Source organism: Cloeon dipterum, chromosome X, assembly GCF_949628265.1.
Source record: "Cloeon dipterum chromosome X, ieCloDipt1.1, whole genome shotgun sequence".
NCBI classification, from domain to species: domain Eukaryota; kingdom Metazoa; phylum Arthropoda; class Insecta; order Ephemeroptera; family Baetidae; genus Cloeon; species Cloeon dipterum.
Genome location: NC_088790.1, coordinates 26,176,922 through 26,202,740, shown reverse-complemented (window position 1 = coordinate 26,202,740; position 25,819 = coordinate 26,176,922). Strand labels below are relative to the sequence as shown.

Below are 25,819 nucleotides of genomic sequence, written 5' to 3'. Positions count from 1 at the left end.
ATTTTGTCTTTTTCTTTTTCATACATTACTTATTTATAATTTTAAATACCTGTATGAGGATAAAACAATTAAGTTATTGATTCTTGATAAATATTCTGCCTAAAAAGATAACATTTTGTATTTGTAGGTCAATTTTTGTAATTCTTTGCATTGCTGCGTAGTAAAAATGAGTTTTAATTACCTGCTACGCGGTGCCATAATAAATTCTACCATTTATTTTGAAACCTAGGCGTGCGCGAACGCCACGAAACCTTCATTACCTCTTAGGATAATCCTATATTCTGCACGAGTTTATTACCTTTCTCAAGTACTAACTAAGACACTCGCGGAGTCGTTAAAAGAGCGTATAAAGTGCAGACACGGTGCTCTCATATTTCTGCGGAAGCCCCGACGCATTATGCAAAAATTGTTTGGCATTTAAGCCCGCGAACCAACCAGGCGAAAATAGTTTTTGCGCCTTTCCCAGGCCGGACACGTTCTGCTCGTATGCGAGAGAACGTGAGAGCATATTTCCGCCAATTTGCATGTGAGGACGAACGTGCAAAAAGAGAGAGAGGTCAAAAGCGCCGCCCACTAGCTGTCGTGTGGCGTGGCAGGCTCGTGTAGGGCTGCATCCCCTTTGGTACGCATGTACTTTTCGTGTTTGTTTGCTGCCACCGACCGCGGGTGAGTGAGGAAGAATAAGACACAAGACACGAGTCACGTGCAAGTGTCGCCCTCGCAGATAATCCGCTTTCGCCGATGCGTCGGCCCTACTTTCTTAAGATTTATTTGCACTCGCGCAAAATGCATTCCAGACAAATGAGAAAGGGGAGCGAAAGTTTGTTTTATCACGCTGCTTTTTGGCACTGCTCTGGACACATTGAGAAATAATGCTGTGTGAAATTTATTCGGTATGGCGATTTGTGGCTGCTTTTATTTTCTTGTCGAAACAGCCCAAAGACTCGAGTGGTAGAATTTTTGTGTACCATGCAATGTAATATATGAGGTTGAAAGAGAAAAATTAGATCCTAATGCAGATAAAATGGCTGAAACACATTGTCATGCTACAACGGTTTGGCAAAAGGGCGGAAATCATACTGCAAGGCTGAGTGTTTTTTCCAGAAAATTATTGAAGAAAGCTTTTAAAGTGGAATGATACAGGGCAACAATTGAAAATTATTTAAATTGTTGCATGCCATAAACAATTGATCGATAAACAATTTGTTCAACAATTTGCAATAATAAAAAAGGGCCCTTCCTACAATAAAAATTCAAATTTTGCCAATTTCCTCCAAAACTAACAGTGCTTGAACATATTTTCTTGGCACATTCCGATTCATCTCGTCGAGATCTGTCCAACGGTGTATGCCACTTATTGGGGAAATTCTTGCTTTTGAAATTAAATCGGATTTCAAGTAAAGGGACAGCCATTACCATTTGAAAAGCACGGTAACTTTCCAGCCAATTTTCTCAAAAAATTAAATGCTTCTTAGGTCAATTTTGGCTGAATCCAAATGCATTGGCAACAAGCATTTTCCAGACTTTTGCAGTATCATTCCTCTTTAACTGCAAACCTTAATTTATTTTCGGAAAAATATTGTAAGAGAATGACAGACAAATTGGCACAACACTCTAACAGCTTCATTCCTCACGAGCAGAAAATTCGTGATAATAAATTACTCTTTTTAAGCCCAAAAAGCAAAATATTTTGTCTGCCGCAGGATTTGCCGCGTCTGCCTCGAAAAAATATGAGTTTTAAAACACAGGAAATCCTTTTAAAAAGCACCTACTTCAACAAAACAAGACGTCTAAAAATATCCCGACGAGTCCTGAAATTCCCCAAAAACAAACTCTATCGCACGCGGTATTATAGGGAAAGAACCCAAAAAAAAAATACCTTTGCAGTAGCTGCCCCTGCGCGAGTAGTGCGAGTTGACCGAGTAGGCGCTGCACCTGCGACTGCCCCTGCTCGTCATCTTGGCCAAAGGTACGGACTGCGGAGGAAATGTGGCGAAAAATCTGCAATCGCACAGCAGCAGCGGCAGCGATCGCGTTTTCAGCTTCTTGGCGTGGCCGCTCTGGCTGACTGAGCGAGCGAGCGTGTGTTTGTCGGCCGGCCGGTCGGTCGGTGCTCCTCGACAGTCCCACCACTGCGCCCATTAACATTACCAACTCAGCCACCCACCCACCCACCCCTTGCTTGCTAGCTTGCTTGCTTGACGTACCGCCGGAAGAGAAACACGGATGCGCCATGCTGGACCCGCCGCGCGCCAAACGCTGGCCTTCGATGAGAATCGATTTCGCGCACTTCCGGCCAGCAAAAATTCCCCAAACCTTTTTTTCCAACGCCGCAGAGGATGTTAAAGGGAATAAGCGATAGCATTTTTTTTCTTAAATTTGTTTGAAATTTTTCGTGTTTTATATTTCACTCAAAATTTGGGAAAATGAAATGTCTGAAGGTTTTCAATTCTTTTACACTGACACTAGGCCCTATTTGACAGGAAACTCTTACTTTACACATTTTCAGGTTTTGCGGAAGCGTGAATTTCGAATTTTTGAATTTTTAAGCTCGAGTTGAGTTTTTAAATTAATTGAACTCGTATTTGAAAATTTTTAAGTTTTGATTTTGTCATAATTATCTAGTAGAGCGCAAAAAAGGTTGAAAGAATCAAATGAAGAATGGCGTTTATTTGCCTTAATTTTTTTATTAAAAAAAAATAAACTACAAAGTTTGTGATTTTCCGGGTTTTCTAGAAATGTTTACATGCCCATATCTCTCTAATGGTCAGATTTGTATAAATACCACACATGTCAGATTAACTAGTCTTAACCTCCCCTAGATATCCGAAGTAGTCTATCCCTTCGATCCCTTTTTGTACCCTGAAAAACGTAAAATTTTCTAATATTTTGTTGTTTGCACCTTACTGGCGCAGCGGAATTTAGTGTTTATCTTCTTCATGGACATCATAGACATGAAAACGAGGCAAGCGATATGCAGTTTTCGTAAACGCGACTCTTTGAACTCGAGATTTAGTTGTCACACTGTTATTTGATTACTTTATTCTTCGAAAAAACACATTTTTCACACAATCTTAGCTTCTAACCATCAGATTTACAAAAACTTCACACCGTTGGACTCTTCATGATCTCCCCCAGAGAGCTGAAGCAGTCAAAGGGTGTCAACCCCACTTGACACCAATTTGGATAGACCTAAAAATTCAAAACCCAAAAAGGTGTCCGAAAACAACTGCAAATTTCAGAAAGTTGAGGAATTTCTCAATGACTTTTAGATCAAAAAGGGTAATTTTTTAGTAAAATGCAGACCATTAGCCATTTGCGTATTTTTTTAAAATGAAGTTCCCAAAAATAACGCCAACAGTACTCAACAATTTTATTTTAAATTACCTTTTCCGTTGATGCCAAATCCAGGCATTCTGAACGCCCGAAGAATAAAAATTAGGTCACTCAGTTTGAATCAAACCGACTTTTCGTAAACCGGAAAATATGTCAAATATATTTTAGACCTATTTTTTTATTTGGAAAAAACCACGAGCCAAAAGTTGGTGCATTTTTGCACCAATTTTTAGCTGACTTGGACGGTTTCAGAATGTTTTTCGGTAGCGTAAGAAATTTGAAGACGGTTTTAATACTTAAATTTACTTAAAATTGCATGATCTGCTCTCGTGACGATTGGAAGCTCAGAAAAAAATGGCAGGTTGTCTGAACCTGAACTCACAGCCCTAGTTTTGACGTTCACAATTCTGGTGTTACGTTTAGAAACCATTTTCTCAAATGAACCGGTAATTCGAGTATTTCAAATGAAATCTCTACGCGCCTAAAACACAAAAATAGAGCTTAAATATGAAATCACAGCTAAAAAAACTTTTGAATGAACGGTGGTGCCATCTATTGGTCAAAACAAACAAAGGAATGGATATTTGAACCTGAAAAATTGATTACTCAAGTGTACCAATTTTTAACAAGCAAAAAAGGTTCAACTAGCTTCTCACGAACAAATCGTCTGGTGAAGTTAGTCCATCAGCTTTGTGAAAATGTTTTCGTACCACTTGGCGAAGGGGTCAGATAAGATTGAGAGGTGCATTAGCTTTTGGCTCGAGGCTCATTTATTTTTTCAGCCTAGCTCTCGTCATCTGGAATTGTTTTTCTGTTTGCATGCCGCCACGGACACCCGGTTGTCAGCACGGCCGGCCGATTCCATTTCGCCGTCCGAATCACCGAGAGAAAGAGAGACAGCATTATTGGCCGCTTTGGCCCGCAGCCACCGGAATTCAAAATGATTTTCTCTGCGCGCTGCACCAGATCGAAATTCAAAACGTGCTCATTATTTGGGTGAGTTAAGTGCGCCTTTCAGCTTCGTTCGTCCTGCGATAATGGGTTTTAAAAATAATTTGAGGCTTTGTCACGATTGCGTCATAAACATTTAGATCCATGAATGAAATTTATAAAAAGCTTTTGGTTATTTAGAGAGAGAACACATGTGATTTTTTTAGTTAAACTATGGATATTTTAACATTTTGGCTATTGAAAATTGTTATTGACTGACGGTGGCTTTAATTAAACAAAAATTAAAACTCTAAATCCAAGTTTTTCCAGGTTTTCGCAATATTAAAAATTTATTCTTCACATACTAATACGCTTTCCCTATCTTTCAATGTATATAATTTGCCAAAAACGGGAATTTCGGCACTAAACCCGGCCCGTCGACGCCTTTCGGTGCCAAATGAAAAAGAAATGAAATGAAAATCGCCCTCCAAATAAATAATCCAAAGAAAAAGGTACTTTTTGCTCAGATTTTGAGGGCTTTTGGGGCCGAGGGGGGCGGACGGGGGCCACTTTCGGGTCCACTCGACGCAGAATTGCAGCACGAGTCCAACAAACTTTGGTTTTTTACTCTGCGACCCATAGGAGCCAAGTTATTAATTTTTTTATGTGAAAAAACGTGTTGTGTGACATTACTAAGTTAGTTTTGGTTTTCGGGGCCCAACCCAGGCCCTATGGTCCGGAGGCCCATGATTCTTGCACCAGTCGATCCCTTTCGGTATTGCGCATCCTCCCGTGTGCAGTTTTCCAAAATTAGACAAACTTCCAAATTACTGCGATATTTCAAAGGTCCCAAATTTTAGAAAAAAAATAATAACTAGGAATTACGAAGTACTGAAAATACTCCACTGAATTTTTATCCTCCCTTTAGCCGTCATTGATCACAAATAATTCCCAAATTTAAACAATGCACCATCACATATTTCCAGTGCAAATTCTTAATTTTATTCCTATACCGCAGCTATATATTTATTATTTTTGCGGCGGGAAAAGCTCCCCTTTGATGGATTGCTGGTGCGGCGCGTTGTTGGGCTGGCTCATCAATACATACTCTTATCTCATTCTGCTCGTATTCCTAAAATTTGCCCATTTTACGAGCAATAAAGCTGGAAGCGTGCCGCGGGTGCTCGTGCGGTTCTTTGGCTTTGTGTGTGTTTGTCGCTGGCTAAAATATTTACCGCGCGCGCCGCGCAGCAGATCCCACCGAGTTGTCCTTCCCGGGGGACGCAGCAGACCTGCTCCACTTCCGCTTCTCTCAAAGCAACATTTTGCGACCAAGAAGCATATTAAGGAAATCTTTGAAAAAACAATCCTGTCCAAGCAAATAGAAAGAGAGGCACGCGGGCGGCCCTGCCAGTTTCAGAGCATTCTCCAAATGCTTTCCTGCAAAAACACGTCCTTGCCAAAAATGGCTTGACGTCAGTGACACGCCAGCCATGTTAACTATGCAAGGGATGCTTGCAAATTATGCTCTACAGAGAGTTCCTCTCTGCCAAAAACAGATGAATTATTTAAATTACTGGTGCGACGAGCTTAAAAACAGAAAAGAGTGTATAAATTATTCGTTTCATTAACCTCGATCACAACTCAGGGTCAGAAAATTGTAAATTTTAGTCGATATTTTTGGGCTAAATAGAGTTGAATGTTTTAAACTGTTTGTCGGAGCAAAGTACTAATCGATTTAAACGGTTGTAAAACAATTCACGCGTGCTTGAGGTTTCAAATGACAGTTTTTCTTCACAAATTACCTCATTTTTTTGCAAATATATGTAAAAATTCGCAGGTTTATCAAGAAAAAATAAATGTTTCTGAATCTTGCATCTAGAATTAAGATTTTCTTTACTTAAAAAAATGAAACTATTATCTATGTAATTGGAAAAAACAGAACTCGTAATAATTGTGTTTGTTCTTCCGCAAAAATATTTCAAAAAATGTTAAAAAATTGGAACAACCCTGCAATTAGACTGAATTATCTTTTTACGAAAATAAGAACTGGAAACTAAACAAAATATATATTTCTGAGCTGAAATCATCCACCTCAATCTAAAAAATGGTCACCGCAGAGCCAAAAATTTGCTCTTTTTGCACGAATTATTATTTTTAGCGAATCTATACGGTTTTTGCCGCATTAAGACGATTTTAAATTTTGTTTAAAAGACTTTAAATTGCATAATTTGCGTTTATTTAGTCTTCCCGTGACGGGTGGAAGTTCAGAAAAAAAATTCGACCGTCTAAAAGTCACAACCCCTATCACAACGAAAGAGTTAGAGACTTATCGCACTTTCTATTCCACTGATTTTAACTTACTCGGAACACAGAAGAACAAGTTTGTTCAAAAGTTGTGCGCATAATATTGTTTTTTTCTTTACGATACAAACTTTGAAGGAGAAGCTTTGTGGCCGTTTTTTCTTTGAATTCACCGCATTTGAAAATTGGCACGGCACTAAACTCGGATTCAGCCTTCAGCCGGCTACATTAGCCAAATTTGAAAGCACAAAGCCCGGATTAAAACGTTTTACTGCTTTTTCGCCGCGAAAAATCGCATAAAAAATAAGCCTCGGGGAACAATTTTCATCCGGATTAAATTGACCGTCGGCGTCGGGATTAAACTAAAAAACGCTGGCGGCAATATAAAATTAGATCGCAGCCTTGAGTGGTGTATTTCAGCGTAGAAGCGGAAAATCATCCAAACAATTCGAGTCGAGCACGTGCGCGCAGTTTGAGCAATTACAAGACGTACTGCACTTGACCCGATTGTGCTCGGAACGGTCGCGGAAAACCGGGGAAATTCGCTCATCAGCGGATGCAGCAGCGCGGGCATAATTGGTTCTTTTTCCTCCCTTTCTTCTCTCGTCGGCACACATGCAGCCGTATTAGCTGGGTAATACTCGGAGCCAGAGAGAGATTAAGAGCAGAGGCAAAAAGCGGAAATAAAGGGCCGAATTCGGGCTTCCCGCCAAAGGAGAAAGCATGCTGTCACTGCGTGTTTTGCGGCCCTAATGGACACGATCTTGAGATTGTCGAGCAATTTGCACATAACTGACACAGAAATGTTCTTTAGCAACTCGTTTCGCAGTTGGCGATTACACACAGGCAAAGGTTTCCTCACTTTGAAATACATGCTTCCAACTCTTCTCATTGTTAGAGATAAAACTACTGCGATCTTCACAACCAGGGTTGCCAAAACCTGCTGCCTGCACGATTGTTATAAAAATGAAGTTGTGCGCTCTGGAATTATGCCGTTTTAAGTTTTCAACCAAAAAAGATAACTTAATAATAATTTTGTTTGATTTTGAGAGTTTTGTCCTTTTAAAAACACGCTGAAAAAACGGGAAAACCGCAAAACGTTTATTTCACGGGAAATCGCATCAATTTGCATAATATTTTGATAAAATATATGAGCAATACGTTATTCCTTGCAAGAAATTGGTGAAACTTGACCATATTATAGTTTTAATAATGAAAAAACGTAGCTAATTTCCAACGGGGGCCAGGTTCGTATGACGCGCAGATATGGCATCCGGTGGAGTATGGCGCGAAAAAACAGGTCGCGTGAAAATGCGCGAAAACAAGCAAGTTTTGGTCAATATTGTGACATAATTTGCATTACTTGTACTAATTGTGTCTTTTGAATCGTAAAAACAAACTCTTGACACTCGTACGGGAATCAAAAGAGAGCTTTTTCTTTCCCACATTCAGACGCCATCTTGGATCTGCGCAGTGCGAACCGATTTTAAATAAATATATCCAGCAACTAGGTTTTTACATTTTTTTAATTTTTTTTAACATCAAAAAGGAAAAACTCGTATATTTTCACGCGAAATGCGTCGGCACGCTCCACGGGGCGTGTCTTTGCAGCCACCTTGCGTAAGGGTGCTCGTCTCGATCATGTTAATGCTCTATTTACATTACGAAGAGCCCTTTTGCGGTGGCGACGTCCCTACTATATTCATTGCGCGCGCTTTGGCTGCTGTCCTTTTTTCTTTCACTCGCGAAAGAAGTAGGGTAGTATTTTATACATTTTGGACGGACGCCATCGAGCCAAGAGAAAGCGCCTTTCACACACACACAACACGCAGGCAGAGAGATGCGTGGCGTGTTTTCGCGACAAGGGCGAGTGCATGTACACAAAAATGTTGGTCCGCCGATCCAGCAATCCATCTCGTCGCCGGAGATGATCGATGATGGAACTCTGTTATATATGAATTGCTCGCCACTCTAAAACGGTCTTAATGGCCCTATTATGAAATGGAAATCTTTCGCCCAACTGCCAAAAGTTGGACGGCTCAAAATAAATGCTGCCCGTGGCAAAATTAATCTTCCACCCTTGGTGAGCACCGGTGGAGGGAGTACTGCGTCAAAGACATACCGCAAATTTATTTCATCTCAAATACTTTCTAGAAAGGAATTCTATTTTGGGAGTTTCTTATATATAAATATGAATTAGTTAGTTAACATAATTGTTATATTACATTTTAGTAGTGACTTAGAGTTTTTTAAATTAAAACCAAATTCTGATGTTTAAAAAGCAAGAAGAAAAAGTAACAACATGGCTATGTAAAAAACACACACGAAAACGATTAGAATAAAAACTATGATTTGAAAATGGTTTTGAATTAAGCACCGGGGGCCAGGTTGCGATCTGTGTTGGTTCCCGCGTGTCAGAAGTCAATATGGCGTCGAAACAATGGAGGCCAATCAGGAGACAGTATCCAGCAGCCAATCAGAAGCGTAAAAAAGAGGCGTGCCTAACTAATAATTTAATTCCCGCGTATTTTGTTATTTTTCCATTGACCAGATGTGTCATCTAACGGTTGATTCGCAAATTACCGCGCTAATCAGCTGTTAGTTAAGAAATAACAACATAAATATTCATTGTGCTGAAAGGCAATTTCATGATGAAATTTCCAAGCTAGTTTAATTTAACGTTTGTAGCTTTCCCGCCGTACTCGTACTCTACGGATTTTCAGCATGTTGAGTCCAATTTTCGACCTAGTGATTTGATTGCCAACCCTATTTCCACCCTCTGGAATCGATTGGCGCTGTCCAAACTGAAACTCCAGTGCTACTTAAACATTGGGGATGAAAATTTCAAGTTCTTGTGAATAAATTCGACTTGGAAGGTCCAAGCTAAGAATAAATTTGCATCCTCTTGGAAAAAGAGCCAAAAATTTACGCGTTCACGAAGTCCACATTCCGAAAAGCACAATTAACCAGCTTCATCCTTTGTCCCAAAGCTAATTCGGAGCGGCTTAATTAAGCTGCCAAAGCATTGGAGTCATTTATTTTGTGCTTATGAGGCGTGAAGGGTGCGCGAGTGTGACCCAATTCCGGGGCTCTATTCCTCATTTATACATACATATAGTGTGCGTACGAGTCGATCGAATTTCGCGGGAGGCTCCTGCCGGCTGGCTTGGGCAGGAAGGCTGGTTGCAAGGAGCTAATCGATAAATAGGCAGTCCCGGCTGACATCCAGAGCCCACGCACCGCACGCCGGCACCGCCTTTTCCTCATTTTTAGGTCGTTTGCAAACACCGCGACAGACAGATAGACCGAAATACGCACGTGCTTCCTATTCGGCGGCTCAGTTGAAAAATGAGTGGACGCCGCGCCGGAAATCGAACTGACAAGGATGAGTCCGTGTGTTTCTGTTTCTAGTTCCGTGCGCGGTATGTCATTCGGCTGACTTAGAGGAACAAACAAAAGGTGGCATATTGCGCAGCTAGTGAACCGCATGAGTTGAGATAGCAAAAAGACAGAAAGTCTTCTTTCACTTTGATGAGCATGATGTTGGGACGCCGGACTTGTCAAATGTCTTGAAAGAAAATAACGACAGACGACAAGAAAGTTTGAAATTATTTTTGGAAAGTTACTAAGGCCGACGTGTTTCCTTTTTTCCAGCAAAAAATGAAGATTTTTAGTTTACTTTCGCGATCTTGTTTTGAACAGCAGCATTTTTGATACCTCAAGACCTCGTTCAGGGGAATTTGCCTGAATAATAAATCAACACCTGTTAATGGAAACCGATTACCTGCATGCAGTTGCTTTGAGTGCGATAAAAAAAGGCAGAAGAGAGAAGAATTCCATGAGAGTCGCGACGTAGCCTTAAAAAAACCAACCATTTTAAGAGAAAATATTCTTAAAAAGAATTATTCCCTGCTTTCCGAGGGAAAGAAACTATCTGCAGGCTGGGCAGAGAAAAATAAATAAATAAATTTTAAGCTTGCAGAACTTCTAATTACGTACTGTCCAGTGCCTCGGAAATAAAAAGAACTTTGAAGCAAAAATAGCTACATACTCTCCTTGGGTTAGTTAAAATAAAACTAAAAATAAAAATAAAAAAAGTTGTATAGACTGTTGTTGTTAAAATGTATTCTGAGAGTAGCAACTGGCGTCTTTGATCGAGTTGCTCGATTTGAAAAAATAAAATTGGATTGGCAAGCTCCTTGCTGCCTTTTTGCTGCAAGAATGAGACTTATACCGAGATGAAACGTCATTCTTGGCAAAAGCGACTCACGCGCGCGTTTAATTAACAGTTTATAAAGCCTCATTTCACTCTCCTCTCGCGAGTAACACAAACGCACGAGCGTCTTTTTCCATCTTTTCAGATTCAGCGTGCCGGCTCGTAAAAGTCCTTGAGTTTGCCGCCGCTCGAGTGACATTTGCACATTTCTTCTCTTTTTTCCCCCCGCACAATAACAAAGCAGTGCGCGTCTCTGGCGCCAAAAGCACTTGGCAAATAGTTTGTTTTCAGCTGAGAAAAGGCATTCTTTCCGAAAGGGGTTGGCGGTGGGGCTCTGCAAATTGCAGGTGCAAGCGAACAAGTAGTATGCAAGTGCGGATAATTGATGGCCAACTTGTTGGCTCGCGTACGCGACGCAATTTTAAACAAAGCCTTCACACGCTCCGATGATAAACACACGGAGCGAACATACTCGCGACCACGAACAGACCATTGCCAAAATACTACAATTAAAGCAAACCGAAGTTTTACTTTCGTTTCTAGACTCTTGACTTTATTATTTTGCGACGTGTTTACGCAGCTGGCGATTTTAAATTTTTGGAACTGTTGTCTGTCGTGGATTTCTCATCTCAGGGTTGCAATAAAAATGAGGTACGATGTTTTATAAAATTTTAGCTAGGAAATTTTGTCCCTTGTATTTATAATAATTTGTTGGTTATTTGTGTATGATCTCGACTTGAATTAAGGGGCGAAATTGATAGCAGAAATAACATTTTTTAATTAAAATTCTACAAAGCAGAATTGAATTTTTGCTAGGGAAAAAACTAACCTCAGAAAATCAACTGGTACGAAAATGCAAACCTGTTTTGAATCTTTACAAACTCTAATTCCCTGCTTTTTTAATGACTTATTCATCTTTTAGTCCTAGACATTGGCTAATACGTTCGATCTAAAATTGGCAACAAGTGGAGCAATGCCACTTTCAAGCGGCAAAAATGCCTTTTGGGGCGTATGTTGGCAGCAGAAAATTTGCTTTTCTTGTTGCTGCGACGACGCTGCTTGTTTTCCAGCAAGGAAAGCACGCCGGTTGGTCGCCAGAGAGACAGTAAGTTTTGATTAGAGCACTGTGGCCTGCGGGCAGCGAGGTCGATAAACAAGAAATATAGCGGCGCCAAATTCGAAACGTCACATTCTTCACACCGGCAGAGAAGTTTTTGCTTTCTTTTTAGGAACTGGATTATTTGCACCCCGGTCAAACCCGGAAGAAAAATTCGCGTATGAAATTGAAATAAATAAATTTTTCTTATATTTCGAAATGTTCAAACTTCAAACTCATTTTGAAATGATAGAGTAAATTCTCATGGACCGTAAATCAATGCACATAATTCGAGTTTAACCTTGTTTATTGATCATGGCTAGCAGAGCAAGTATTTATTCTAAATTTGTGCAACAAGTTAACAAAAAGAAAAATATCCAGAATAAAAATTGAAAGTTAAAATAAATATTTCATGCATTCATTTATTCATCTAAATAAAAAATATAATAAAACGATATAGAACTGAGAAACATATTTTAAGTCTTAATAAAAGCGATTTTTTTTCCTGGAGGGCAAAATGCCTTTCTAACTCTGGCAGACAAACCATCAAATTCAATTGTAACAAAAGGATCGTCCCTTGGACCCAAACGACCTCAACCCACCCTCAACCCTTTTCCAGCTAATATCGAGCAAAATAAAAATATCCTTTTACCTTTGTAGTAGCGGACCATTTTGCTGGCGGTGTCGGGTCAGTCGGATGCCCACTGCCTGCAGGTGCCGTGTGTTGTGTGCCTGAGCACGACGGCGGATTGTGCGGGAAGACGCGCGGCGCGCTGCTGGGCGGAGGGACGACCGCGAGTGCGTGAATGGGCCGCTCGCCCGCCGCACGCACGCACCCCCTCCAACCCCGACGGAGCCAAAAGGGCAGGGCCGCCTCTGCTTTTGCTTTTTGTTTTTCAAATTGTGTCGTTTTTCAAGGACTTGGACGTGACTCAATTTCAGTAGCGGTATTATACTTGTTTATGCAGGCAATTTTTGGTCTCTGGTTATAGACTTTCGTCGGTCGTTTTATGATCGCATTCACTTTCATTTTACTTTTGGGATATTTTCTTTGATAGTAATGGGGGTGGTAAAAAATATGGACAACTATTTGTATAGACATAATTTTTATTCCTTTCTAAAAAGGGAATCGACCGCCTGTTGGGAAATTTGTTTGAATAATTTACCATGGAAATGTTTTGAAGGCAACATTTAATTTACGGTTAAAAGTGTTTTAAAAATTCCTACATTTTAAAACAGGATGCTTATTCGACTGGGAAGATATTTTTCCATTTATTACATCAACTATACTCATAAATTTAAATTTAATTTAATTATTTAATAGCTGTTATGAGCAATAAAAAAAACTTCCATTCGCAGTAGGAGCGACAATTGCCCGTAACCTCCAACACAGGGTTGAATTTTTAAATATTTTGCGTTTATTTATTGTTGGCCGATTTCAAATTTGCGTTTCATTGTGAGAAATTACATCGCAATCACCGCTAACACACCAAATTAAACTTGTTTTCTCTATTTTTGCGAACATTTTATTAAAAAAACAAAACCCTGATTATCAGGGTTCTCCAAAACCCGCATTTTACCAAAAAAAAAACTCATTGCATTGCAAAAAAAACTTTTTTGCCGGCTTTTCTGGATTTTTTTGCATTTTTTAAGTTCAATAACTCTCATGATGGATGACCAAAAAATAAAAATGCCACTGTTTTCACCAAAATGCCAAAAATTCTAACAACACTCGTAATTTTCCGATTTTTTGGCGCGAAATGAAACCCCCAATACTGGTGGGTTATTCTAGATGGTTTTTAGCGCAAAAAACTAGTGGTGCATTTTGACAGCACGTTGCAAAATTGGCAAACTCAGAATGATTTGCCTTTTTAATCCTAATTGTATCTGCAACAATTAATTTAATTTTACTATCCATCCCAGAAAGCAGCAATTATTGCTGCGCGGCTGAATTTAATGCTTGATGCGTGAAAATAACAAGAATAAAAACTGGAATATTATTTGGAAGAAGTCTTAGCTGTCATTGCGCGAGCACAGAAACATTATTTTGTCTTAGACTGTTCCAAAAAATTGCATTTAAAAACGTATAATAAATTGCGAGAGTTTAATTGTTTTAAAAACACGGTTGCAAAAAACCCAAAGGGTGCAGTGGTAAAAAACGGGTTTGTTTTCCATTTTTACCAGTTTGTTGCAGGCAATGTTTTCACCTTCTATTTCAACAATTTTATAATTATTAGCTCAAAATAATCAGAGATAAAATTTTTACCACTCCGACTGCAAATTTTAGATTTTCACAGGCGAAAAATGGAAAAAATTCATTTCTTGCAATTCTTGCGCAAGAAATCGGTAAAAATTGAGTGGTAAAAACCGTTAAAAACCGCAGTGGTGAAAAGACCGGGTGGTAAGCAAATGCGATCCTGTTTAACGTGGTATTATCGGCCTTTTAATAATACTGTATTAATTTTGGTTACATTTTTTTGAGCATTTAAACCATTTTCATCATCAAAAGAAAAATGCCTCTCATGAGCAGATAAATATTAATAAATTCTATACGATGGGCCAATATTTATTACAAAGAAATGTATCTTCCATTGAATAAAGAATTCGAAAGTGTGATATCAGCACCCTCTTTGTTGGAGTCGGATTTGGAGCTTGGCGCGAGAATGTCTCTCTTTCTTTCTTTCTTTCGCGCATATACGCTCACACGCGACACTCGCTGCATTCATTTGCCAACTCTAAATTTAGGGAATTATTTTTGGGCGGCGCTCATCATCGCGCCCTTTTTCTCTGTTTGTGTGTTGGGCGGCAGCAATTCCGAAAGGATGAAATATGAATCCAAATCGCAACAAATGGTCGGGAAAGGCTGAAAATCATTTGCATTACAACAGCTGGCAAGTGTCCAACTGATGCTTGTGTGCCCCTGCCCTGCGTCAGGAGGGAGAGTGACAACGCTGATAACGCTTGGCTTCACGCAAATTTGGCTCAACGGGGGTGATTTGTTTAGCCAAGTTTTGTGGCTGCGCAAAAAGTAAGTTTGGTGGCACCCCGACTGCTGCATTCCACGCACTATTTAAATTTCCAGTTCATTTGCACTCTTCTCATGCACTGCCAGGCTTGTTTTTAATTTCAGCTTTGTTTATTCGGAAAAAATTCAACAAAGCTTAAAGCTTTTGTTCACTCAATGTGCTTTAACTATAATACTGGGGTAGATATTTGTTTATTTTCCATGTTAACTGTAAACATTAAAATAAGTAATTAGATTTAAGGCGGCGGCTGGCGGGACCAGCTTTGCCGAATTTTTTGTCCGCCGGCGGCTGGCCATTTTCACAGGTGGCTGGCGCGCCTGACAATAATTTAAACGTGAAGTTTAATTGTGCTTAAAGTGGAATGATACTCGTCAACAATTGAAAATTATTTAAATTGTTGGATGCCTTAAACAATTGACCGATAAACAATTTGATCAACAATTTGCAATGATAAAAAATGACCTTCCAACAGTAAAAATTCAAATTTTGTCAATTTTCTCCAAAATGTACAGTGCTTGAACATATTTTCTTGGCATATTCCGATTCCTCTCGTCGAGATCTGTCCAACGGTGTATGCCAATTATTGGGGAAATTCTTGGTTTTGAAATTAAATCGGATTTCAAGTAAGGAGACAGCCATTACCATTTGAAAAGCACGGTAACTTTCCAGCCAATTTTCTCGAAAAATTACAGTGCTTCTTAGGTCAATTTAGGCTTTAACTGAATCCTAAGGGATGAGTTTATGCATTGGCAAAGAGCATTTTCCAGGCTTTTCCAGTATCATTCCTCTTTAACTGTCCGAAGGGCCGGGAAACATTATTTCTCTTGCATTTTTTTTTTTAATTTTGGACCCTTTTTCATCTGTGGCTTACAATTAGCCATTTTCACGGCGGCTGCCCACGTGACCCAAAATTTGCCAGCTGAGACCTCTAATTAATTATATCCTCTTATTTATTTCCCCGACGGATATTAGAGGAATAATATTTTACAAACTCCAGGCAATAAAAATTAGAAGTTTAAGACAGATTTTCCATTTCATTTTCGGGAAGTAATTAAAAGGTTAGCTGTACTCACCGTGGGCATTGGTCTTAGGTGGCCGGTTTCCATGCCTGGGAAGAGTTCCGGTGGGTATTGGCGCGCTCGGTTTGAACTCCTCCAAATAGTCGGTAGTTTCGATCTCCTTTTCCTTCATCTTTTTCTTTCTAGGATAAGTGGTAAAATAATACTTTTGAGAAAAATTTGAGCATTTTATTTAAGAAATAACAGGAAATATTAAAAATTTGGTAAAAAAAAATTATTTCTGTCCTTGCTAAAAATAAGAACAAAAGTATGTATTAGAGAAATAAAATATTCAGGATAAAAACCAGGTTAGCTTAAAGTAAAATTTGTTAAAATCCTTTTTACATTTGCTTGCGATATTAAATAAAAATTAGGGGAAACGCTAGAGATTTCCCAGGTTGCATTTAGGTTTTTGAGGATATTGGCTAGAAAGTTTGCATGCTAATCAAGCGGCAATTTATTTCACAATTTAGAGAATTTTCCTCAAAATTCGCACACTATTGAATAGATGGCGACGAGAAGGATCGAAATCAAGCAAAAAGGTCAGTGGCAAACCGTTTTTTTTTTTTAATTTGCAAAATCTGAAATTTAACTACTGTTCCTCGGTCCTGATATTGCACATCGAAGAAATAAACTGTTGCTAAATTTCCCGATAGCAATTAACTCAATGAACTATTACTTGTTACAGTCAACAATGCAAAATGTTCTTCATTTCTGGCAAGAAAACTGTAAAGCTCTGCTTTTGTGACTGTCGTGTGATTTGTGTTGTGATTTAATTGTTTATCAGACTGTTAAGACAGAGGTATCCCTACAATTGGCTATCGCTTATCTGATTTTCTTTCTGTATTTCATCGTGAGTGAACTGATTTTGAGTCATCTTACACAATATTATTAAAAAATAATATTTTAATGCCTTTTTTGGCTTGGAAATTGTCAACTGTACTGTAACAGACATTTGATAAAATACGGGGATGTGATTTAAATCAATAAAAAATAAAATCAAAATAAGAAAAAAATTACAGCTGCATTTTTTCGCAAAATGTAACTGGAAAACGTGGCAAACCAAAACAAACGGCCATCAAAGCATCAGATTCAAGTTAATAGATCAAACCGATCAAACAATAAAAAATATATTTTTTATCTCATGCATAGCAAATGAGCATCTTTCTATCTATTATAATATTAGCCTGCTCACCTGGTTGTTTCTTAGTGGTTGACGTGTTGGTGTTACGGGTTTAGAAGCTGGCGGAAGGGTTGTTCATGAGAGGAATCGGGACATTGGTGAGGACAGGTCAATGGACCGAAGTTCAGCCGTTCGATTTAACCTCGTTTCACATTACTTCGGTTTGTTGCAGGCTTAAAAACTAAAATTGTATGCACCGGATCTAATCATTACTTGCGTTTGTTTATGTACAAACAGTGTTGACAACCTACAAAAAATAAATATATTTACAGAATGGATTGAAATGGGCTAAAAATTTCATTATGATTACAAATTTGAACAAATTCTTTAATAAAGTTTGGTTTTTAAGTCAACATTTATTTTATTTAGTCAGAATAGATAATTTATTCATTTGTTGTGCGAGCATTCCCACAGTTTTGTTGGCAACCCTAATAATGAGTAAGCCAATTGAAGGCAATCAAGGCTCCCATAGGCCGGTTTTGATAGTTGGCAACAGATCAAAATTCTCGCCGCAAGCTGCACCAATTCAAGGCCATCTAGCGGCATGCTGTGCAACTGCGGCAGTTTCTTGGATCGATCGCGCGTTTGCGCGGGCGGGGAATCGATTGAGGTTGCGCTTTTCTTTGGCACATACACGAATTTGTCCCGCTAAAAGGGGGCTGCGAATTGCGAAATAAAATAAAACTCACATGTTGTGTATATGAGAGAACACTTTATTTTTAAGAACAATGGTATTTATTTAGTTTTTGCCTCGACCAACAAAGTCCACAACTGGCAAAAGAAGGTGGAAACAATTTTAATGCTGCGATGATATGGATTATACAGTGACTCTTTAGTACACAAAATTCGCCCAAACGATTAACTGGTTTTAAACGAAAAATAATATATGTTTATATTCAATTTTGCCCTGCATTTCAAACTCAAGTTCTAAATGATAATAAACCATCTCACCCTGAGTGGAACTCGAAAGATTTCATCGTGGCCTGAACGATTTTCTTCAGCAGATAAAAAATTTCAGCTCGAGGGTCGGTAGCAGTATAAGAGCGCTTTACATCTATTCTTTTCTCCATCTTGTGTGAGGTTTTGCGTTTGAATAGTACAATATATAATTGATATACTTTGATGAACATTATTAAACACTAACCAGAAGTCTCTCATAAATGCATATTAGAAGCATACAAATCTTTTGTTGTGTGTTTTTTTTTCATCGTCACACGTTATTCATTAATTGGTGCGGTGCAGAGGTAACCTTTTAATTTACTAAAATTATAAATACATAATTAGTTTGCTTTGGAGTGAGAATTGCGACAAATCCGACTATTAACTTCGTTTGGGCCACGTCAAATATATTTATCCTAGAGCTAAGAGAAATATGCCTTGACATTCTTACAGTAAATTCATTAGTACACGCTACACATACAAACTCTCGTTTTCTGGGTAAATTTTTGTTTTCAACAACAAATTCAATCGCTTACATACTAGGCTATATTAATTTGTCAATCCTGTTCCCAAATATGCGAAAAGCAAATGCTTGCGGGGGGCTTGTGCAATTCTAAACCCGAAACTTTTCTGCGGCTTCACACCATTTTGATTCTAAATTTGTCAATCACAATTTGATATCCGGAAATTAAGTTTTTTTTACTGTGTACTGTTCTGGATAAATAGACCATTCTAAAACGTGTGAAGAATATATTTAAATTTTGACAAGGTGATTTGAAAATTGGACCTTAGAACGTTTGAAGGCAGCTGTTGTTGCTATTTTGAAAATTTGCTGCTGCAGGAAAAACTGGACAAATGGTGTTAATGCAATTTTCAACATACTCTTTCATAGTTTATGCTTAAAATCACATGTTAGCTCGTGGTGTACAGGGAAAATATTCCGTTTTGAAGTCTAAAATTTCGCGAACACTTGCTGGAATGGTTTGGGGAACGAGATAGCTAGCTAAAAAATTCTTAAAATTCGATATTATTAAATATACTCATTTTGATCTCGGCAAAGCTCAAAATTTCATCCATCTTTATATTCTTCTGTTAAAACAATGAAAATTCCCTGTCCTGCATTGAATTATAATTAGTACATCGATCGATTGGTGGGTATAATAGTTGTAAATTGAGTCCCGAGGAATTTTACTCAACAAAGTAGTCGAGGAATAAGCCCAAAATACAAGTATCCTACTGTGTAAGAATTTTTTTTTTATTTGCTTGGATTAAAAATAGAGTCCGTATTTTTGCAAAATAAAATCAAACATCCCTCTTTTCCACAAATGTGCCAGACATTTTTCCTTTCACAATATATAGCAACTCTCATCATCTAATACATAATCCAGAATTTTAAACTTTGTCAACAGTAAACTCTATTTTTACGCATATTGTCACAGAGAATATGATCGCAAATACTGAACATCAGCAATAAATACATTCACAAACTTACTTTGTAAGAGTGTTGATCGCAAAAAAAAGACGAGAGAAGATAGCTATTTATGCTTGTCAGTGATAACCCTACCTCTCTATGTGTGTGTTTGTTTGTGTATAATTATCATCAAGTTAGTGTTATAACAGTAGCTCCTTTCTTATTACTTAATCCTCCCCTGACTGACTCACATTTTGCTTCGGAAAAGAGACAATTTATTTGAATTGAAAACACATCCGGTTTGGAACCAATCGCGCAATATTAATAAGTATATACTTCCCACTTACGCATTATCATATGTGTATATTACCTTAGATCGTAGCTCTAGGGTAAAATTATTGTCATTTCAATTTGAGTTAGCGTGTGTGCGTTCATAGTGTGTTTTAGTTCCCAAAGAAATCGGAGAAGCTAGAACAAAACCCTGACGATCAATAAATTTGCACCATGTGAACGAATGTAAATCGATATAATAGCTATAGACATAGTTGTAAATGTGACAGCGAGTTGTTTGTGTGATACTGAGTAGGTCAGCGGATGTGCCAAAGAGTTTCAGACACACACATGTCCGAATTGTGGAATGCAACGCACCTCACTCGTTCTCTCGTTCTCTCTTTCTCGCTCATCTCGCATCAGCGGCACTAGAAAAGACAACGCACAAGGGTTTCCTGTTAAAATCGCCGATGACTGGGCTGGTGAGTGTGTCTGGTTGCAATTTACCATTATTTTATCAACGCATTTTGTTAAAATGAGGCTCGCACCCGCGCTTAGACAGACGCACACTGCAAGCAGACAAGATTTACAGCGTGTTAATCACAATTTTATTTTATACTCTAAATTCTAAGTCTAAATATCTACATCCTGTTAAATTAAATTGGTGAAGTTGTGGATTTCATTAGAAGAGGGCTTCGGGACGCCAAAATAAAAATATTTTGTGGTTCGTGGTTATTTTAATCCATAATTGTTCGTGGATGATAGCAAAACACATCGCTATTCAATTTTAAAAAAATATTTTCAAATACACCAGTTGAATAAGCCCTTATTGTTAGTGCTCGAAGCCGCCAAAAGATGGCGCCACCGTATACTTTGGTAATAAATTTAATTTTAAGGCATTTCCACTGCGATTTCAAACTTAATCCTGCCACTGTGTGTTTTTCACTTAAAATTCTTCCTTTTGACGTGCTGAAAACCAAAATCGGTTTAGCCAATCACTGTAGAATCGAGAAAAACTATTTTTTATATATAAAATCTCTTCCAACGTTTCTAAGGTGAATGGCTGGACCGATTTTTGTTTTCAGCACGTCAAAAGAAAGCATATTAAGTGAAGAATGCACAGTGGCATGATTTAATCTGAAATACCAGCGGAAATGCCTTAAAATTAATATTTAATACCAAAGTATACAGTGGCGCCATCCATTGGCGGCTTCGAACACTAAGAGCTTAATGCAAGTGGTGAATTTTTTTAAAAATAATAAGCTGTGAATTCTCTTCATCTTGATTCCCCTGTTTGCAATCTATCCAAAATTTTCCCAATTTTTAGAAAATATTTTGAAACGATCTTTTAGAATTTTGCTGCACAGTGTCTCATTTTCCGAAACCTAATGAAAATTCCACAACTCCACTCACACCAAACCTCTTACTATGTAATATTTTTAATAATGATCGCTACCAACAAGGTTCCATGCTCTCTCACACCACACACTGCAAACTTTGGTGCAATTTTAATAGTCGCAAACATAAAAAATCCTTTATAATTGGCGTATTTATTCCGTGTGAAAGCGGTGCCTGCTCTCCACCTCCCAGATGTTACAGTGAAACACACACCACATAGTGACAACATTTAAAAACTATTTTTCCACATGTGGTAAAATCGCATGCAGTCTATTGGGGTGTGAATGTTAAATAGCGTAATCGACTCACACCCAAAAGTACAAAATGTGAAGTTGTAAAAAAGGAGAGAACACCACTAGTTTTACATAGAAGTCGTCTGGCACTGTACCTCTTCGTTTGGTCTGTCGGCAGACAACTTGCCGTTCACGTTGTCCTGTTTTTCCAGGTCTCCCGTCAATGGAGAGTTCTCCAGCTCTGCCTTGCTCAGGTGGTTCACCAGGCCGGCGCCGAGCGAGTCACCCAGCACGTTGATCATTGTTCGGAACCGATCACTGCAAACGGAAATGGCGGTTTTCATATTTTTTCTTAAAAAGCAATTATTGCAAGCAGAACCAGAGACGAGCCCCAGATCTACATATTTTTTAAAGGATTTAAAGGGGTTTCTGAAGTTTTAGACTGGATTAGCTAATTTTTGAAGAAAATTTTATTTTATTCTTGTGATTTCCTTTTTTAAAAAATTAATTAAATTATTTTGAAACAATTTTGACCTTGATAATGATTTTACAAAACGTTCTGACGCTGTTAATTAACAAAATTAATGAATAATATGTATTAAATCATTTAATAAATAAAAATATTTGTCAACGTTTATTTTTAATCTTGCTCACGCAGGTAATAAAAATTAAGGTTCTTGATTTGTATTCTATAAAAAAAAATATTGATAAAACAATCCAAAGTGGAAAATTAACTGAACAGATTAAAGAAATTGTTGGAGAAAAGTAGGACAGCGGGGCAATCATCGATTCACGTGATTTGCAAGTAAATCAGAAGAATGCGTGGGTGCGCGAACTAATGGAATGTGTCGACTTACAGAAGCCAGTCGACTGCAATAATCAAGGTGACATCCTCGGCGGGCAGTCCCACGGTGTCCAGCACCATCACCATGGTGACCAGGCCGGCCTGCGGGATGCCGGCAGCGCCGATGCTCGCGGCGGTCGATGTAATGCTGCAAACGGAACATCGGTCAGTCAGGCGCGGAATGGAAAAGTCAGTTCGGCAAATAGTGGCAAAGGAGGGGATGGAAAAGAAACGCAATTTCTTACCTGATTGCGATGATATTGCCCAAGGAAAGAGGCACCTTGCGCACCTGCGAGATGAAAATAGCTGCCACGGCCTCGTACAAAGCGGTGCCGTCCATGTTGATCGTGGCGCCGATCGGCATCACAAAGCGGGCCACGCGCGGGTCGACGCCGTTCTTGTCCTCAAGGGCAGCGATGGCCACAGGCAGGGTCGCAGAACTGAATTAATGTATCATCAAAATGGGATCGTGGAAAAATGCATAATTCTGGTTTACAAAAATAATTACGGTTTTGATTAATTTTAAATTATGGTAAAATCATAATTAATTAATTTTCGCAACTAATACTTAAGTGGATTAATACTATAACCAAAAAAAGACCTTGCTACAGAAAAAAAATCAAAATTTTCAAATTTTCTCCAAATTTTGCAGCGCTTGACCACATTTTCGTGGCAGAATTCGACGAGAGAAATTGAAATCTATCCAACAGCATTAGAAACCTTTTAGGGAAACTCTTTGTTGGGAAATAAAATCAGATTTCAAGTAAGGAGACAGTCCTAACCATTTGAAAAGCATGTTAACTTTGCAGCCACTTTTCTCAAAAATTTACAGCGCTACTTAGGTCAATTTTGGCTTCAACTCCATCCTAAAGGATGAGTTGACGCATTGGAAACAAAGATTTTCCAGGATTTACAGCATAAATCCTCTTCAAAATATTCTAAAATCATAATTAATTCATTTTTGCAACATTTTTTTACTTTAAATTTGAAGGATATAAAAAGTTATTAAGCAAACCACAGCCAATAATAAAAAAGAAGGTTCTGTTGGAAATCGCAATGTACCTGGCCCTTTGTCCAGCATTTTTAACAAATTCCAACGACATTCTGAATTTAAACTTCATAAAAAAATAATTATTTACATAAAACAATTATGACAAAAAGCATGTATTGAAAATATAATTTACCTTGACGCAGTACTGAAGGCGGTGGCCAGTGCCTGAGCCATGTTGCCGATGAACTTGAAGGGCAGAGTGCGCGTGAAGACAACGAAGATGATGGGCAGCACCACAAATCCGTGGAAGAAGATTCCCACGAGCACAGTCATGAAGTACATGCCCAACTGGCCCACTATCACATCGAAGCTCTCCATCTCCAGCAGTTTGGCGGCGATCAGGAAAAGCACGCCGATCGGCGATACCCTGAGTTTAGGCAGCAATTTAATTAAAATCAGGCTTTTAGGGGAGGTGGGGGGCAGCGCACCAAATAACCCAGCCGGTGATGATCATCATGGCCTGGCTGAGCGAGCTGAAAAAGCCGAGCAGCGGGGCCCCCTTGGGTCCCATCTTGCCCAGGGTGATGCCCATCACGGTGGAGAACACCACCAGACCCAGGATGTTGGTGCCGTCGGCGTATTCGTGCGTGATCTCCCACTCGTGCAAACTTTTCACTGCAATTAATTGTCAAATTGAAACGTTTTTATTTTATTTCATTTTCAGGCTTGGCTTTACCTGTTCCGTTTTCATTAGGCGGGGGCATTTTTAGAACGGTGCGGTACTGCAAATAAATAGACAACATTTTTATTTTTATTAACAAAGAAGGCAGTTTTAAAACGCGCCAAAGTTGTTAGATTATATTGACTGGAATAAGGAATGTGGAAAAGGAAGTGTGCATGGTGGTCGCACTGCATCCTCTCTCGCTGATAACACATTAAAGGCCAAGTTTAGCGAGTCAGTTGAGCACCAGTTTCTGAGCAAACAGCATCGGTTATTTCTTCTCTTTGCAACAATGCTGCTCTATTGCCCTGCATTAATCATATCGTTGTCACGTAAGTGCAAATATTAAATTAACCTCGACTTGCTTTACTTTTCCTGGAATTGGAGATGATCTCATTGATAATGATACACACTCCTTACAATTAGAGATAAGCTGTGTGGCAAATAATGGCTGCTTTCCGCTTTAGAAACTTATATAAGTGAAATTAATACGACGTACTCTTGATTTTAATTTTCTTTATTTACACCAGCGGGGGCCAGATGTGCGATAAAATTGGTTCGCACTGCGCCGATCCAAGATGGCGTCTGAATGTGGAAACAAAAAGCTTTCGTTGTATTCCCGTACGAGTGTCAAGAGTTTGTTTTTACGATCCAAAAGACACAATTGGTTCAATTAATGCAAATTATGTCACAATATTGACCAAAACTTGCTTATTTTCGCGTGTTTTCATGTGACCGTTTTTTCGCGCCATATTCCACCGGACGCCATATCTGCGCGTCGCACGAATCTGGCCCCCGCTGATTTACACAAAATGTCCCGTGCATCGAAAAGAAATTTATTTATTTTTTTACTCCAGGAAGCAGTCTTTGTAAACAATTTAATTCAACAAATTAAAATAAGACATTTTCTATAGGGAAAATTAAAAAAAATTGACCATTTTCTCCTAAATTTGCATTGCTTGACCTTATTTTCATGACAGAATTCTATTCCTCTCATCGAGATCTATTAAATAATTTAGAATTTGTTCTCAAGGAAACTACTTTGATCTCAAATAAATTTTAAGATTTTAAAAACTGCCATTTTCTTAAAAATTCAAACGTTTTCTACCGTATTTATTAATGTTTTAGTGGCAGTGGCAGAGGCCTCCGATAAGCTGTCGTGTTACGTGTGTGGAACTGAGCACAGCAGCGCAACACTGGAAACTTGCGAATACTTCACAGGTTCTCCGAGGTGGAAACCCTACGAGGTGATTTGTCCTGAGAACAGTGTTTGCGCTAAGATCGTTCCCGCGTACAAGGGTCTGTATGAAAATGAGCAATTTTATATTTGTCGACTTGACACCGCATTCTTGGCCATTTGCAGGGAACGTGTCGAGATCGTGCGCGCCAAATGAGACGAGCACTGGCAAAAAAATCCAACTGGGATGCTACGTGACCGGCACAACAGAGGAGGACAAGGCGACATATTGCTACTGCAACAAAAACCAGTGCAACACGGCTCACTGCCTTGACAGTGACTTTGTCAATTTTCTCTTTGTCATCGCGTCGCTCTGCTTAGCAAACTGGTATTTGGAAGGCAGGTAGAGAGAGAGAGAAAAAAGGTCTCACCTGTGAGATGCAAGCTTGTACTAAATTGGGCGGGAACATGTTTCTGAAAGAAGATTAAATACGACATTTACAAAGTGAATTCACCAGTTGCATAAACCCTAAGTGTTCGAAGCCGCCAACAGTTGGCGCCACCGTAGACTTTCGATTTTAAGGCACTTCCGCTGCGATTTCAGACTCAATCTAGCTACTGTGCATTCTTCAATTAATTTGCTAATTTTTGACGTGCTGAAAACCAAAATCGGTTCAGCCAATCGC

The 25,819-nt window shown here is 38.8% G+C and overlaps 3 protein-coding genes across 9 annotated transcripts in view; 1 reads left to right on the top strand and 2 right to left on the bottom strand.

Annotated features, from left to right (window-relative positions):
* The window catches only part of LOC135945014 (protein SSUH2 homolog), a 32,281-nt gene extending 14,891 nt beyond the window's left edge, over window positions 1-17,390 (bottom strand). The window contains exons 1-2 of one of the 2 annotated variants that reach the window (XM_065492360.1): window positions 17,162-17,390; window positions 15,982-16,109 (exon numbers count right to left, since the gene is read on the bottom strand). In XM_065492360.1, coding sequence (XP_065348432.1) covers window positions 15,982-16,099 — 118 coding nt within the window. In that variant the 5' untranslated portion in view covers window positions 16,100-16,109; window positions 17,162-17,390. Of the gene's footprint in view, window positions 1-12,534; window positions 12,681-15,981; window positions 16,110-17,161 lie in introns of those variants that run through there. The other variant, XM_065492361.1, reaches the window with a different exon arrangement.
* Window positions 17,391-17,841: 451 nt separating this feature from the next.
* LOC135945012 (excitatory amino acid transporter 1-like) overlaps window positions 17,842-25,819 on the bottom strand; it is a 58,608-nt gene continuing 50,630 nt past the window's right edge. Inside the window, exons 4-12 of one of the 6 annotated variants that reach the window (XM_065492356.1) lie at window positions 25,565-25,607; window positions 23,972-24,017; window positions 23,724-23,910; window positions 23,429-23,662; window positions 22,490-22,684; window positions 22,258-22,392; window positions 21,556-21,718; window positions 20,277-20,338; window positions 17,842-20,197 (exon numbers count right to left, since the gene is read on the bottom strand). In XM_065492356.1, the coding sequence (XP_065348428.1) occupies window positions 20,324-20,338; window positions 21,556-21,718; window positions 22,258-22,392; window positions 22,490-22,684; window positions 23,429-23,662; window positions 23,724-23,910; window positions 23,972-24,017; window positions 25,565-25,607 (1,018 nt within the window). In that variant the 3' untranslated portion in view covers window positions 17,842-20,197; window positions 20,277-20,323. Of the gene's footprint in view, window positions 20,339-21,144; window positions 21,719-22,257; window positions 22,393-22,489; window positions 22,685-23,428; window positions 23,663-23,723; window positions 23,911-23,971; window positions 24,018-25,564; window positions 25,608-25,819 lie in introns of those variants that run through there. The other 5 variants (XM_065492355.1, XM_065492357.1, XM_065492359.1 and 2 more) reach the window with 5 other exon arrangements.
* LOC135945015 (uncharacterized) lies at window positions 24,210-25,729 on the top strand. The gene is made up of 3 exons (XM_065492362.1): window positions 24,210-24,288; window positions 25,085-25,255; window positions 25,320-25,729. Exons 1-3 carry the CDS (start codon window positions 24,249-24,251, stop codon window positions 25,538-25,540), a joined length of 432 nt encoding a protein of 143 aa, XP_065348434.1. The 5' UTR covers window positions 24,210-24,248; the 3' UTR covers window positions 25,541-25,729.

Bases quoted from the DNA above. Each gene is read 5' to 3' on its own strand.
- LOC135945015 (XM_065492362.1), top strand. From the start codon at position 24,249: ATGCTGCTCTATTGCCCTGCATTAATCATATCGTTGTCAC. The intron at 24,289-25,084 runs GTAAGTGCAAAT...TTAATGTTTTAG, and splicing joins ATTAATCATATCGTTGTCAC to TGGCAGTGGCAGAGGCCTCC. The intron at 25,256-25,319 runs GTCTGTATGAAA...GGCCATTTGCAG, and splicing joins GATCGTTCCCGCGTACAAGG to GGAACGTGTCGAGATCGTGC.